Source organism: Urocitellus parryii, chromosome 13 (assembly GCF_045843805.1).
Source record: "Urocitellus parryii isolate mUroPar1 chromosome 13, mUroPar1.hap1, whole genome shotgun sequence".
Taxonomy (NCBI): domain Eukaryota; kingdom Metazoa; phylum Chordata; class Mammalia; order Rodentia; family Sciuridae; genus Urocitellus; species Urocitellus parryii.
Window position 1 is genome coordinate 26,557,651 of NC_135543.1, and position 13,475 is coordinate 26,571,125.

The following is a 13,475-nucleotide window of genomic DNA, read 5'->3' on the forward strand; positions in this document are numbered from 1 at the left end:
GGATATATACAGATATCAGATAAATGATTTGCAAATATTTTATCACATTCTGTGGATTACTGTTTTTTGTCTTTTTTTTTTTTTTAAATATTTATTTATTTATTTAGTTCTCGGCGGACACAACATCTTTGTTGGTATGTGGTGCTGAGGATCGAACCCGGGCCGCACGCATGCCAGGCGAGCGCGCTACCGCTTGAGCCACATCCCCAGCCCCTGTTTTTTGTCTTTGATGCAAAATTTAAAACATTTTCATAATGTTCAATTCATCTGCTTTTTATTTTGTTGCCTATGCCTTTGATGTCAGATTTAAGAAATCATTGCCAAATCTCATGTCTTGAAGATTTTGCCTTATGTTTTTCTCTGAAGTTTTATACCTTTAGGTTTTACTGGGCTGATTCAGTTTGAGTTAATTTTTATATGTAATATTAGGTAAAGTCCACTTTCTTCTGTGTGTGTATATTCAGTTTTCCCAAAATAATTTGTTTAAGAGACTACCTTCTTCCCTCTCAATGAACTTGACAGACTTGTCAAAATTTTTGACATAATGCAAAAAAGCTTTATTTTTATTTATTTATATTTTAGTTGTACCAGGTGTTAAACCCAGAGAGGCTTCATCACTGAGCTACATCCCCAACCCTTTTTATGTTTTGTTTTTTTTTTTTTTTTTTTAAATGGGCTCTCACTAAATTGCTCAGTCTGGCTTTGAACTTGTAATCTTTCTCACTCAGCCTCCCAAGTTGCTGGGATTACAGGCGTGTGCCATCAGGCTTGGCATCAGATGTTTTATTTCTGGGTTTTGTATTCCGTTGTTCCAAGTGTCTGTCTTCATGTCAATACTAAATTGTTTGTATTACTATAGCTTTACAGTAAGTTTTGAAATCATGAAGTGTGAGTTCTCTAACTTTGTGCTCTTTCAAGATTGCTTTGAGTATTCAGGGTTCCTTGATATGCTGAAAGCATTTTAGAACAGGTTTTTCTTTTTATGGAAAAATCTCACTGGGATTTTGAGATAGATTGCATTTGAATTGTGTTGGGTGGTATTGGAATCTTTATGATATTGTGTTCCAGTCCATGAATGTGGAGTGTGTTTTCATTTGTGTATATTACCTTTAGTTTCAGCATGGTTTGTGCTTTTTGTCATGTAAGTCTTTCACCTCTGTAGTATTATGAAGTATTTTTTCTAATGCAAATATAAATGGATTTTTTTCATAACTTTCCTTTCATATTGCTCATTGTTAGAATATAGCAATGTAACTGATTTGTGTGTGGACTTTGTATATTGCTACTTTTCTGTATTTATTTATTCTTGTAGCTTTTTAAAAATGTGTGTGGGTTTACTAAATAAAAGATAATATCAGTGAACAGAGATCATTTTGCTTCTTTCCAAATTTTCATTTCTTTTTCTTGCCTAATTTCTCTGGCTAGAATTTCCTCATATATTCTTCTTATAGCTTAGGAGTCATTGTTCTGTGTAAATGAGAACAGATGTAGATCTCATGTCTGTGATTTTATGTTTTGATATGTTTTCAAAAAACCAAGTTTGTTTAGTTTTAAGCTGCTTTCCTAAAATACCTTTTTCATAATTAATTTTTTTCCCAAAGTAACACACGGAGTTTGACACAAGTCTAATGTCAATAACTGCTCAGAAAATTTGAGGAATTTTATCATAGTTCTGAAAGTTGCTACACATGACTAACAATTTTTCCAGCTTATTGACTTCTATGTTTCCAGAGCATAATTTTAGTGCATAATGAAATTATTTATGTAGTCATTGGACTTATTGATGACATTAACTGGGAAAAAGCATTTTATGATTAATTTGGAAGATTGTTTTCTATCCTGGGATAACTTTTTAGTTTTAAATCATTTGAAAACTTAAAACTGCCAATGTGCTTTTTCCCCTTTTAGTAGTAGTATGCAGGGTTTCTTGGTAGTGGTTACAATAGAAGGTATTTTAGAAACATATATGATTGTCTGGAAAGAAGACTGGGGGATAAAAGAAGATGCAGCAGTGTCTTTTCTCTAATAGCAGTAATGGTGTTCTAAGAGGTGAACTCTGGAAAGACCTCATGCATTTCTTTATTTTTTGGCATTGTTCAGAAATAGAAATAGGAATTTAAAATAACTTCTTATATTATAGAATTTCTCTTTAGTTAACCTCAGTAAGGTTAAAGGAAAGTAGTAGACTGTATAAATTTAATAAAACATGCATTTGGGGCATATAGATAACTTTTTTGTTTGGCTTATGTAAAACAATGGCTGGGATATTTTGTGTTGAAGAGTGGCTAAGAATACTCTACATTTTGCTTATAGTTAAACTAAGGATGCAAGAAATGCACACACACAACCTCCTGCCCCCCCAAAACCAAAACCTGTATGTTTTTTTATAATTCCTACCCAGCATTATTTTCTTACCTTATCTTCCCTAAAGAGACATTGAAGGGATTCTCTTAATTATAATATCTATGTCAGATTGATAAAAAAATGAGCAATTTTCTCTTAAGTTGGGTTTGGTGGTGCACACCTATGAGCCCAGGTACGTGGGAGGATCACCTGAACATGAGTTCCAGACCAACCTGGGCAATATGGTGAGACCCTGTCTCAAGGGTTTAAAAAAATTATTATTTAGACTTTGAGGTAGACAGTTAAAATGTCAGTAAAATACCATGTGGTTTGTGTCATGGTTTGAATATGGGCAGCAAACACCACCCCCACCCCCACCCCCCACCCCCACCCCCTCATCCTTGGTAGTGTTCATGTGCTGAAGGATTGTTCCTCAAGATGGTATTATGGACCTTTGGGAGCTGGGTCCTTAGGTCATAGTGGGTCATGCCCCAGAAGGGGATTCCAAGACTCTTGCCATCCTCTTCCTGTTTTCTTTTCTGGCCATGAGGTGAGTACTTTTACTCTCACTTCCAGTCTCCCCCCAACCCCCAGACCCAAAACAATGGGGCCTATGATTTGTGGACTAGAGCCTTCAAAACTGAGCCAGGATAAATCTTTTTTCTTTGTAAGTTAATTTCAGGTATTTCATTATAATAACATGAAATGGGTTCATAATTTGCCAAAGAAAAATTGAAAAATTTTCTAATGTTTCTAATAACATTTAATTGAATATTTTTAGTGGTGTTATAATTTCTGCAGCAGTTAACGTAAATTCAGAAGTTTCCTTAATTTTTAATAGTTTGGTTTTGTAGTTTTGAAAATACTTATGAAAATATTTAAACATTGGTATGAAATGACTTGTTGACATTTGGGAATGAGAATCAAGTCAAGAAAGATTCTCAGGTGCACGTTTCAAATCACATACTCCTTCTTTTGCAGTGCTGGTTGTTGATCCCAGGGCCTCCTGCAGAAAACTTGTATTCTTGACATTCTCAGGCCAGGCTGTACAGACTTGATTTATACACAGAGAATTAGTTCCTTACTAGGATTTTGTTGTTTTGTGGTACCAGGAGTTGAGCGCAGGGCTCATGCATGCTACACAGGTGCTCTACATTGAGCCATATCTCCGACCCTTTTTATTTTTTATTTTTTTTGAGATGGGGTAAGCTAAGCTTCCCAGACTGGCCTCAAACTTACAATCCTCCTGCTTTAGGCTCTCAAGTTGCTGGAATTACAGACGTGCACTACTGTGCCATCTTTGTTTTTGTTATTTTGGTATATCAATTAAGGTGCTGTGCTTATCAGTGGCCAACTTAGCAAAACCCTGTCTTAAAAAAATAAAACGGCAACAACAACAAAATACAAGTATATTCTCTTTAAGAATATACATTATTATATAGTTTTGCAGTTTGGAGTGATATATGTTCAAAATAGTAAAATTAAATAACCTGGCATTTAAAATGATGAATTGTGGTATCTAGAAAACATGGGTGTCTAGTATATTAAAGTTTTTTGTAGCCAGTTTTGCTATTAAGAAATGTTTAAGGGGCTGGGGTTGTGGCTCATTGGCAGAGCACTCGCTTAGCACATGCAAGGCGCTGGGTTTGATCCTCAGCACTACATAAAAATAAATAAATAAAATGAAGGTATTGTGTCCAACTACAACTAAAAAATGTACTTAAAAAAAGAGAAATGTTTAATTTTCTAATCAAAAAGCAAACTAACAAAAATCTTTTCTCTGTTTTTCTCCCTTAAGTAGCTATTTCTCATTTACTCTCAGAGGCAGTCTTTTTCTCTTCAATTTTAATTTTTAAAGATAATTTAATATGAATCCTTTTTAAGTTTAGGTATATATTATCTAGACAAAAGAACAGATTTAAAACCTGTTAAATTGGAAGAAAAGGTTTAAGGGCTGCGTGACGGGAAATATTGTTGTGGCTATATTAGGAAAATAAAATCTACATTATGACAGGTTATTGAAAAAGGAAAGGATTTGAACAAGCTATATTTAATTCGAATCCTTGAGTTATGATGGTTTTTCCCTCTGTGGGTTTTTTTGTTTTGTTTTGGTTTTGGTACTGGGGATTGAACCCAGTGGTGCTTAACCACTGAGCTTCATCTCCAGCCCTTTTTTGTATTTTATTTATAAACAGGTCTCTCTGGGTTGCTAAGGGCCTCTGTAAATTGCTGAGGCTGGCTTTGAACTTGCAATCCTCCTGAGCCTCAGCCTCAGAAGCTGCTGGGATCCCCCTGTTTTTAATTAAAAGCATTCAAGAAGTTCATTGGATTAAACAAAGAGGAATGAAGGGAAGGGATGGGGAATGAGAATAGGAAAGACAGTAGAATGAATTGGACATAATTTTCCTATGTTCGTTTATAAATATACAATCAGTATAACACACCACATCACGTACAACCACAAGAATGGGAAGTTATACTCCATGTATGTACAATATGTCAAAATAACTGTACTGTTATAACTGTACTGTCATGTATATCTAAAAAGAACAAATTAAAAATGTGAGAAAAAAAATAAAACCATTCATGGGATCTTACAGAATTGATTTTCCTGATCTCAAAGTTTAGAAAATAGAAAATAAATAGAATTGTATATCATGCATGCTCTACTTTATATTCTGCTTTTCTTTCTCATGATCTGTATTACAATTGCAATTCAGTTCATAGATTTACCTTATGGTAAGTTTAGCATGCTTTTGGCTGCTATTTTGTCATGAAATCTAAAAATTGTCAGCATCAATACAAATCAGATTTTATTCACATGCACTATTTTTTGTTGTTGTAAATTCCTGGAGTCCAGTTATGATAGATGTATAGTGAAGAAATAGATCCATTTTTTTCATAGACCATGAGGTAATAATCTGGATTGAAAATTTGGTAGCAAAGAAATGATAGATAAAAAATAAGATAAAAATGATAGATAAAATGCATATTTTATTGAAAGGCACAATAAAGATAATGTCTGTTCTGATATAAACTATTCACATTAAGTTGAAGGTTAACAAGTTGTATGTGTATGTGTCATATGCTGACTGAAAACATTATGATTTCAAATGTTAAGTTTCTTGATTTGTGGGAATTTTTTTGGGTAGGTTAACTGTAGTTATCCAGATGGGGCCTCAACTACCAGCATATATCATGGGGAATTCACTGAGGATGTTGCAGGTGTAGATATGTACTTATTATTATTTTTTTGCTATTGTTATATTTTTATGTCTATAATGCCATTACTTTTGCTTTAAATAGTTACAATATCTTTTTTAATTTTTAGAGGGTTTGTACCAGGAATTGAACTCCAGAGCACTCAACTGCTGAGCCACATCCCCAGCCCTATTTTGTGTTTTATTTAGAGACAGGGTCTCACTGAGTTGCCTAGTGCCTCCTTATTCTCCTTTCTCAGTCTACCAAGCCGTTGGGATTACAGGGGTGCGCCAACGCGCCCAGCTAACAACAAATTCTTATAGCTTTTGTTTACCTTACAAGTTATTTCACTCTGTTTTGGAAAGATACTGAATTTTTGTTGTTTCCTTTTACCACTTTGTTTTAGTTTTTTGGGGAACTGGGGATTAAACCCAGAGGGATCATCTAGCTACATTCCCAGCTCTTTTTATTTTTACTTTAAGATAAAGGTCTTGCTAAATTATTTAGGGCCTCGCTCAGTTGCTCAGACTGGCCTTGAACTTGCGGATCCTCCTGCCTCAGCCTCCTGAGCTGTTGGGATTACAGACATGTGCCACCACGCCAGGCTCTTTTCACCACTTTAGAGATGTCTTGTGTCTTGCATTCCTTCTGATGAGAAATAGCTGTTATTTATGGAATGTTCTTGTTCTTTGCCTGTTTTTAAGATTTTATGGTCATTGATTTTTAGTAGTTTGATTTTTGTGATGTGACTAGGTAGTTTTGTTTTTATTATTTTGCTTGGGGTTTGATTTGAAATCAAGTCATTTTCCTCCTTCAAAATTATGAATTATTCTTTAATTCTCCAAGTGTTTTGTTTGTTTGTTGTTCAGTCTTCCATTTTTGCTTTCTAAATGTTTCATTTGTGTGTAGATCTTTTGAGGTTTCTGGCTGGAGAGACTGGGTGCTCAGGCCATGAACTAAGATAGGAAATGCAGTGTATGCTCACTTGTAATCTCAAAATAAGTTATTGAATTTTACAACTAAAAGAGGTCATTGGTCATCTTAGCCAAGAGTAAGAGTGAAAAGTTGGGATTCATACAAGAAAGAAAGGATGAAGTAAGAATTTAAGAAATGAAGAGACTTAAAAGATTGTGCTTGTGTCTTTGTGTTTTATGCCCCATAATTGTGAGATAGCCTAAAATTTTTTCATTTTTAGGCCTTCAACATAAATAGCATCCGTTTTTCCCCACTTTTTAAAAGAGTAATCTGAGAAAATACCAATCACTTTATGATGATATCTAGGGAGCTTAATTGCTATAGCATATTGCTTATGCTTTGTCTCAGTTTATATTTTTCTTAGGTTAATATGACTTATAGTTAAGCCCTCTGACGTTGAATATTCAATTGGCATCTTATTTATTCTCATCTTCTAGGAAAATTTTGGTCAGATATACACAAGGGGCTGTTTGCCCATTTTTAGGTTGTACTGTAATCAATACTTGTTGGGAAGCAGAAGACTTAAAATTTCTGTAATAGCTTTTTAAATTTGTTTTGTTTTAATAGGTACTAGAATATCAATGGATAATTCATCACTATTAATCTGTTACACAAATATGTCATAAATCCAACTAGTATGTATAATTATAATGTACCAGTAAAACATTTAAAAAACCTGTTGCAGAACTTTGTGAAGTCATAAATACACTTCAGCTTTTTATATGAGAATTAAGAAGAATGAATTCAGTAGATAAATTGTAAGCAAATAATTAATACATAATTATTACATAACTATGAAGTTGTGAGATTTAAATTTTTCAGAGATACTAAATATAAAGCACTGAATACAAAGCACAACAAAGAAATACAAAATACACTTAGATAGAGTTCCCCCAGGGGACAGTTTACTTCCTGAGACTTTTATTAGATGGTACTATTGGAAGGATGAAATGTAATCTTAAAGGATTTTGTTATTTTTAATAGTATATTACAATTTGTGTTTTAGAATAAAGATTAAGTGCTTAAAATAATTAAAACCAAGTTGAAGTGACTTCACTCAAAATTCTAAGATCAGTACAGTTTAGTAATTTCTTGGTCACTAAATTCTTGATTACTTATAATTTTCATTTCAAAATTTCAGAAGTTTGCAGGTTATTACAGGTGCTGACATCCTTTGATTTGTTATTGAAATATTCTTTCTTTTTCCCCAGTTCAAAGCAGTATTCAGCGATTTCAAGAGAAGTTTTTTATTTTTGCTTTGACACCTCAACAAGTTAGAGAGATATGCATATCAAGGTAAGAGGAATGCATGGAGTATGTTTCTCCTTGAATGTTGTATATTGGTCTTTTAGGGCTGCCATAACAAAGGGCTGCACAGAGAGGTTGGCTTAAATAGCAGAAATTTGTTTCTCAGAATTCTGGAGGCTTCTGCTCAAGAGCAAGGTGTTGACAGGTTTGGTTTCTTCTAAGGCCTTTCATTTTAGCTTACCCATTTTGCTGTATCTCCTTACATGACCTTTTCTTTGTACCAGGAATATGCCTGGAGTCTTTTCCTTTTAATACCAGCCCTGTTTAGGGACCCACCCTTAAGACTTCATTTAACCTTAATTGCCTCTTTTGAAAAATCTTGTCTTCAAATGCTCACATTGGTAGGGCTTCAGCATGACAATTTTGTGGGTATACTGTCCAGTTCATAATTGTTGGACTATTTCTCTTTTAAGCAAGGGGAGTATACTTTGAAAATTAGTCAAATATTTAATAAATACTCTATATTAGAAACAATTTTAACTTTTGAATTGAAACCTCACTATCTTTTAAATTGTTTAAGTCACATTTGGCAACACATGTTTTTCCTGTTTTTTTCAGTGCTGGGAATCAGACACAGTGCCTTTTACATATAGGCAAGCATCTCACCACTGAACTACACCCCTAATCACACAGCAATTTTTTAAATGAAAAATATTTTCCAAATATTAAACATAAAAATTTGTGATAAAAGCCCAAAGGTAGGATGACCATCAACTTTATAATATCAAACTGAAGCATTTTTTAAAGTAAAGTGAGCATAATTAATATTTATTTTTCAATAAAAACAAAAACCTTAAAGTTTAGAGCAAAGTAAGCTAAAAAAAATACTGACCAAAAAATTACTTGAAATCTAAAAGCAATTAGAAAAGTACTGATACCCTTGCCTATTTTGGAAAATAGAATCTTAAAAGTACACATTTGTAAAGAGTAAATGAACTAAGAGATATAAAAGGAAAGAGAAGGTAATTTGTAGAGTAAACTTTTCAAATTAAACATATTCATCTTGAAAACTGGAAGCCATGTGTAGCCATTCTTATTTGTAGCCATTGCTGAAGCAGAAGCGGCCAAAATGAAGTTCAACCCTTTGTTCAAGGTGTCTTAATGCCTCTTCCCATGTTCATCGGATGATTATGTTCTTCCCTCCTTCCTGAGAGCAGAGGCAGAAGCACAAGCACAACTTTTGATCTATGTGCAATCAAAGGGATAATGAAGTTCAGGTTGTGTGAGGACACTGTAAAGGCTAGCAGATTGGCAAAGTAGTTTGGATTCATAGGAACAAACTTGTCATGTGCATTGAATGTGGCGATGGGAAAAGTCTAATGGCACAAGAGCTGTCCATGTGGGCATTCACCCCAGCATGGTCATTATCACCAGACTAAAACTGGACAAAGACCGCAAAAAGATCCTGAAATGGAAGGTCAAATCTTGCTAAATAGGAAAGGAAAAGGGCAAATATAAGGAAAAAACAGTTGAGAAGATACAGGAGAGAAGTCTAAAGTTATCTTTTACAATTTTCAAGCTGTTAAAATGGAAAAATATATATATATATATAATTTTTTGGTGTTAATAATAACTTCTTGATATAAGGTGCTATAGTTTACTAACTTTGGGGGGAAAGTCTATATTTAACATAATTTTATAAGTTTTTTATAGCCGAATGTTGCCATCTTTAATCTGTAAGCTGCATATTAAGTCTCCCTAGGTGGTGGATTCAGATTTATGGATGTTAAACTCTTAAATACGAAGTATCTTGAAAATGGACTGTTGTTACGTAGAAGACTCTGGGACACAACTTTAGATTCTTTAACTAATTATATCATTTTTATTAAAATTATGTGTCTCAACAAAATTCTCAATGATTTTATAATCTGTTCCTGGAAAGTTTGAGGTCCCAAAGAGTAGTGCACACATAGAAAGGGTAACTTGTAGGGATCTTAGGGGACATTTAATAAATCAACTAACAAAATAGACCAAAATCATATTTTATATCATTAGTTCTTAATTTTGTTTTCTTTTGATAAGCTCTTACTTAGGAGCAGTGTTTGTTAAGTGTTCATTAGATATAAGATGTTTTATATGACATGATCCTTTTCTACCAAGTTTAGTGCAAATCAGCTCATTTTCATAAAGTGTTTGATGCAAGGTGTCATGAAAAGAACCTGTTTAGTAATGACATATGAGCTGATTTATAGGAGGGAGAAGATAACTGTTACCTGTGGTAACAGTCTGGGAAAACTTGACTAAGATGTTGGTTGGCTTTGAATAAAGGAGATTAGAGTAAGGGATTTAGAGGTTCATACTTCAAGGAAATTTTTTAAGCAAATGAAGTGAGGAATACTTGCAAACTGTGCTATTCTAAATGTGTGGGAGAATTTGCTTTAAGTACATAAATATGTAAGTAAACATATCACTTAAAACTCTAGCTGCTTCTGGAGAAGGGAACTAGATAGCTGGGAGCAGAATTATGGGGACTCTTTATATCTTTCTTGTATACATTTGGTGTTTGGATTATGTGAATATGTTAACTAATAAGAAATGGATGACCAATTTTGTTTTTTTTTTTAATACTTATTTTTTAGTTGTAGTTGGACACAATACCTTTATTTTATTTATTTATTCTTATGTGGTGGCTGAGGATCGAACCCAGGGCCTTGCACATGCTAGGTGAGCGCCCTACCACCGAGCCACAACATCAACCCATGAATGACTAATTTTAAACTGAAAGTATTAATCATGTTCTGTAGATAGATGGTGGTGATAGTTGCCCAATATGAATGTACTTACTGCCACAGACCTGCACTTTTTTTTTTAAAATTTTTTAGTTGTAGTTGGACACAACACCTTTTATTTATTTATTTATATGTGATGCTGAGGTTTGAACCCAGGGCCTTGCATGTGCTAGGCGAACACTCTGTGGCTGAGCCACAACCCCAGCCCACCAGACCTGCACTCTTAAGAATGATTATAATCGAAAAATTATTTTTTTATTGTATATTTAACCCTAATATAAAAATTTTTTAAAAAGTAGTGGCTGTTTACAATCCCCCCTCAAAAGATAAAGACCACATGCATCACATGTAAATTACAAAGCCTAACCTTTTCAGAGCTACATAGTAAATTGGTAAAAATCCCCTTAGTGCTGCCTATAATTTCAGGATTCTGAAGACTGAGGCAGGAGGATTGCAAGTTCAAGGCCAGCCTCGGTAACTTAGTGAAACTGTCTCAAAATAGAAAAAATAAAGGCTTTGGGATGTAGCTCAGTGTTAAATTGCCCCCTGGGATAAATCTCCAGTTTCCAACCCCCACTGCAAAAAAAAAAAAAAAAAAAAATTCCGTATAATAAATGGAAGTGAAGTTTGCTGCCTATTACCAAGCTTTAATAATTATCAATGTTTTGGCTGTCTATATCTGACTCTCTCCTTCCTTTATTTCCTGAAGCATTTAAAGCAGATCACAGGCATTATATAATTTAATCCAAAAATATTTCAAGATTCAGCTCTAATTTTGAACATAATCACTGAAATTAATAATTCCTTAATACAGATAATACCCAGTCCATATTCATATTTGCTCAATTGTTTTAGTTTTCAAACAAGGTGCATATATTACTTTTGACTTTAATGTTGATACAATAATATTAACTAAACTGTAGACTTCAGATTTTGCTTATTTTTCAACTAATGAACTCTGTTTCTAGATCTCATTTTAAATTACATTTAATTGTGATATCATCTTAATTTCTTTCTTTTTTTTTTTAGAGAGAGAGAATTTTTTTTAATGTTTATTTTTTTTTAGTTTTCAGCGGACACAACATCTTTGTTTGTATGTGGTGCTGAGGATTGAACCCGGGCCGCGCGCATGCCAGGCAAGCGTGCTACCGCTTTAGCCACATCCCCAGCCCTTAATTTCTTTTTTTACTTAGTAAGTTTCTTAGTTTTTCCTTGTCTTTTTGACTTCTGATACTTTTGAAGAGTACTGGTCAGGCAATTTTGTTGACTGCCCTCAGTTTCGGTATGTCTTTTATTTTGTTACTGCTGAAATTTTTGCATTTTTGATAATATCTCAAGTTATATTCCCTTCTTGGTGTTTCATTCCAGGGACTACATAATATTGATCTGTTTTATTTTTGGTGATACTAACTTTGGTTGTTTGGTTAAGGTACTGTGTACCAGATTTTTGCACTGTAGTTATTGAGTTTCTTATTAATAACTACCTTGGAGATACTTTGAGAGTAGGCATATACTGTTGCTCCTCAGACTTTTGCTCTAGTTCATTATTCATTTGTGAATCTTGTCTTCAGCAAAATAGTCATGTGTTTCAGTGATGATTTTCTATTATCCTTATTCTTTTCTACATTGGAGCTTTTCTTTTGTAGGAAAGAACTGTCCCTTCTCCCTTATTTATGTATGTAGGAATTCATATCAGTGTGGTTTCATAGTGTTCCATGGATTTAACTCAGTGCCATAGGGATTTATATTGTGGTTCAATTGTTCTACCTTTGGCTGTTGGTAGTTCTTTCAAATTGGCTTTAATGCCCTTTTAATGTTTCTCTCCCTCCCAGATCCACTTTTAAGCACCTTTATGCTTTCTGACATCCAAGATACTCCAGGCTTATCTTCTGGTTTTGTGTTCCCCCTGGAATTGGGAATTGATCACTTCTCCACAGCCATGGTTCCCCTCATAATTATAATTATCACAGTTTCTGCTTTTCAAACAACAACAACAAAAAAGTTTCATTTGCATGCTTGCTTCTTGTGGTAACATTTAACCATGCCTATCCCTATGGTTCTCAAACTTGCTGCATATTAGAGTCAACTGGGGAGCTTTAAGAAAATCCAATCCATGCCAGATACCCAGGATTCATCCCATATCAGTTAAATTAGAATCTCCTAGGATAGACAGTGGTTTTTGTGGTGCTGGAGATCAAACCCATACACATGCATACTGTATATGTGCTTTATTATTGAATTATACCTATATCCCAAAAACAGGGATCGTTAAAGCTCTCTGGGCGTTTCCTGTGAGCAAATTTGAAAACCACTGCTGTGTGTCTGACTCTTCTCGTTTGCCTGTAGAGATAATAAGGTCTAGTATAAAGATGTGAATATATTCAGGTTCAGCTAGCTTCCTTCCTTCCTTCCTTCCTTCCTTCCTTCCTTCCTTCCTTCCTTCCTTCCTTCCTTGCCTCCCTCCCCTCCCTCCCTCCCTCCCTCCCTCCTTGCCTGCCTCCTTCCTTGTCTCCCTCCCTTCTTGCCTCCCTCCCTTTTTTCCCTCTTCCCCTCCTCCCTTTGTATTATATCATGTAAAGATCCATCAGTGAGTGGCCTCAGCTCTCTTCTTGACTTCAGGACTTCCATTTGGTACTACCACATTTCTAATCATTCTTCCCTAGGTCTTCCCATTGACTTTTCCTGCTCATTCTCAGAAATCAATTTGTGATTCTCTTCTTGATACTCTGTCAGTTTCTTTGTATGTGCTTTTGTTATTTTTATATTGGAAGTTGAAAATCACCGCTATCTCTCTCCAGTGTCCTTTCTCATTGAGCCTACTTTAATGACCCACAAGCACATCAAACACAGCACATCTAAAATTAAACTTGCCTACTTTTCAGACTTGCTTGTCTTTTGTTCCTTTAATGCAGCACATAT

At 34.4% G+C, this 13,475-nt stretch overlaps 1 protein-coding gene across 13 annotated transcripts in view; it reads left to right on the plus strand.

The window, feature by feature from the left end:
- Positions 1–13,475, plus strand: part of Pias2 (protein inhibitor of activated STAT 2) — a 103,108-nt gene that overhangs the window by 30,721 nt on the left and 58,912 nt on the right. For all 13 annotated transcript variants that reach the window (XR_013342372.1, XR_003303092.2, XR_013342370.1 and 10 more), the window contains exon 3: positions 7,731–7,815. Coding sequence is in view for 9 of the 13 variants with exons in the window: in XM_026414522.2 (XP_026270307.1) it covers positions 7,731–7,815 (85 nt within the window). In the remaining 4 variants the exon portion in view is untranslated. The remainder of the gene's footprint in view (positions 1–7,730; positions 7,816–13,475) is intronic.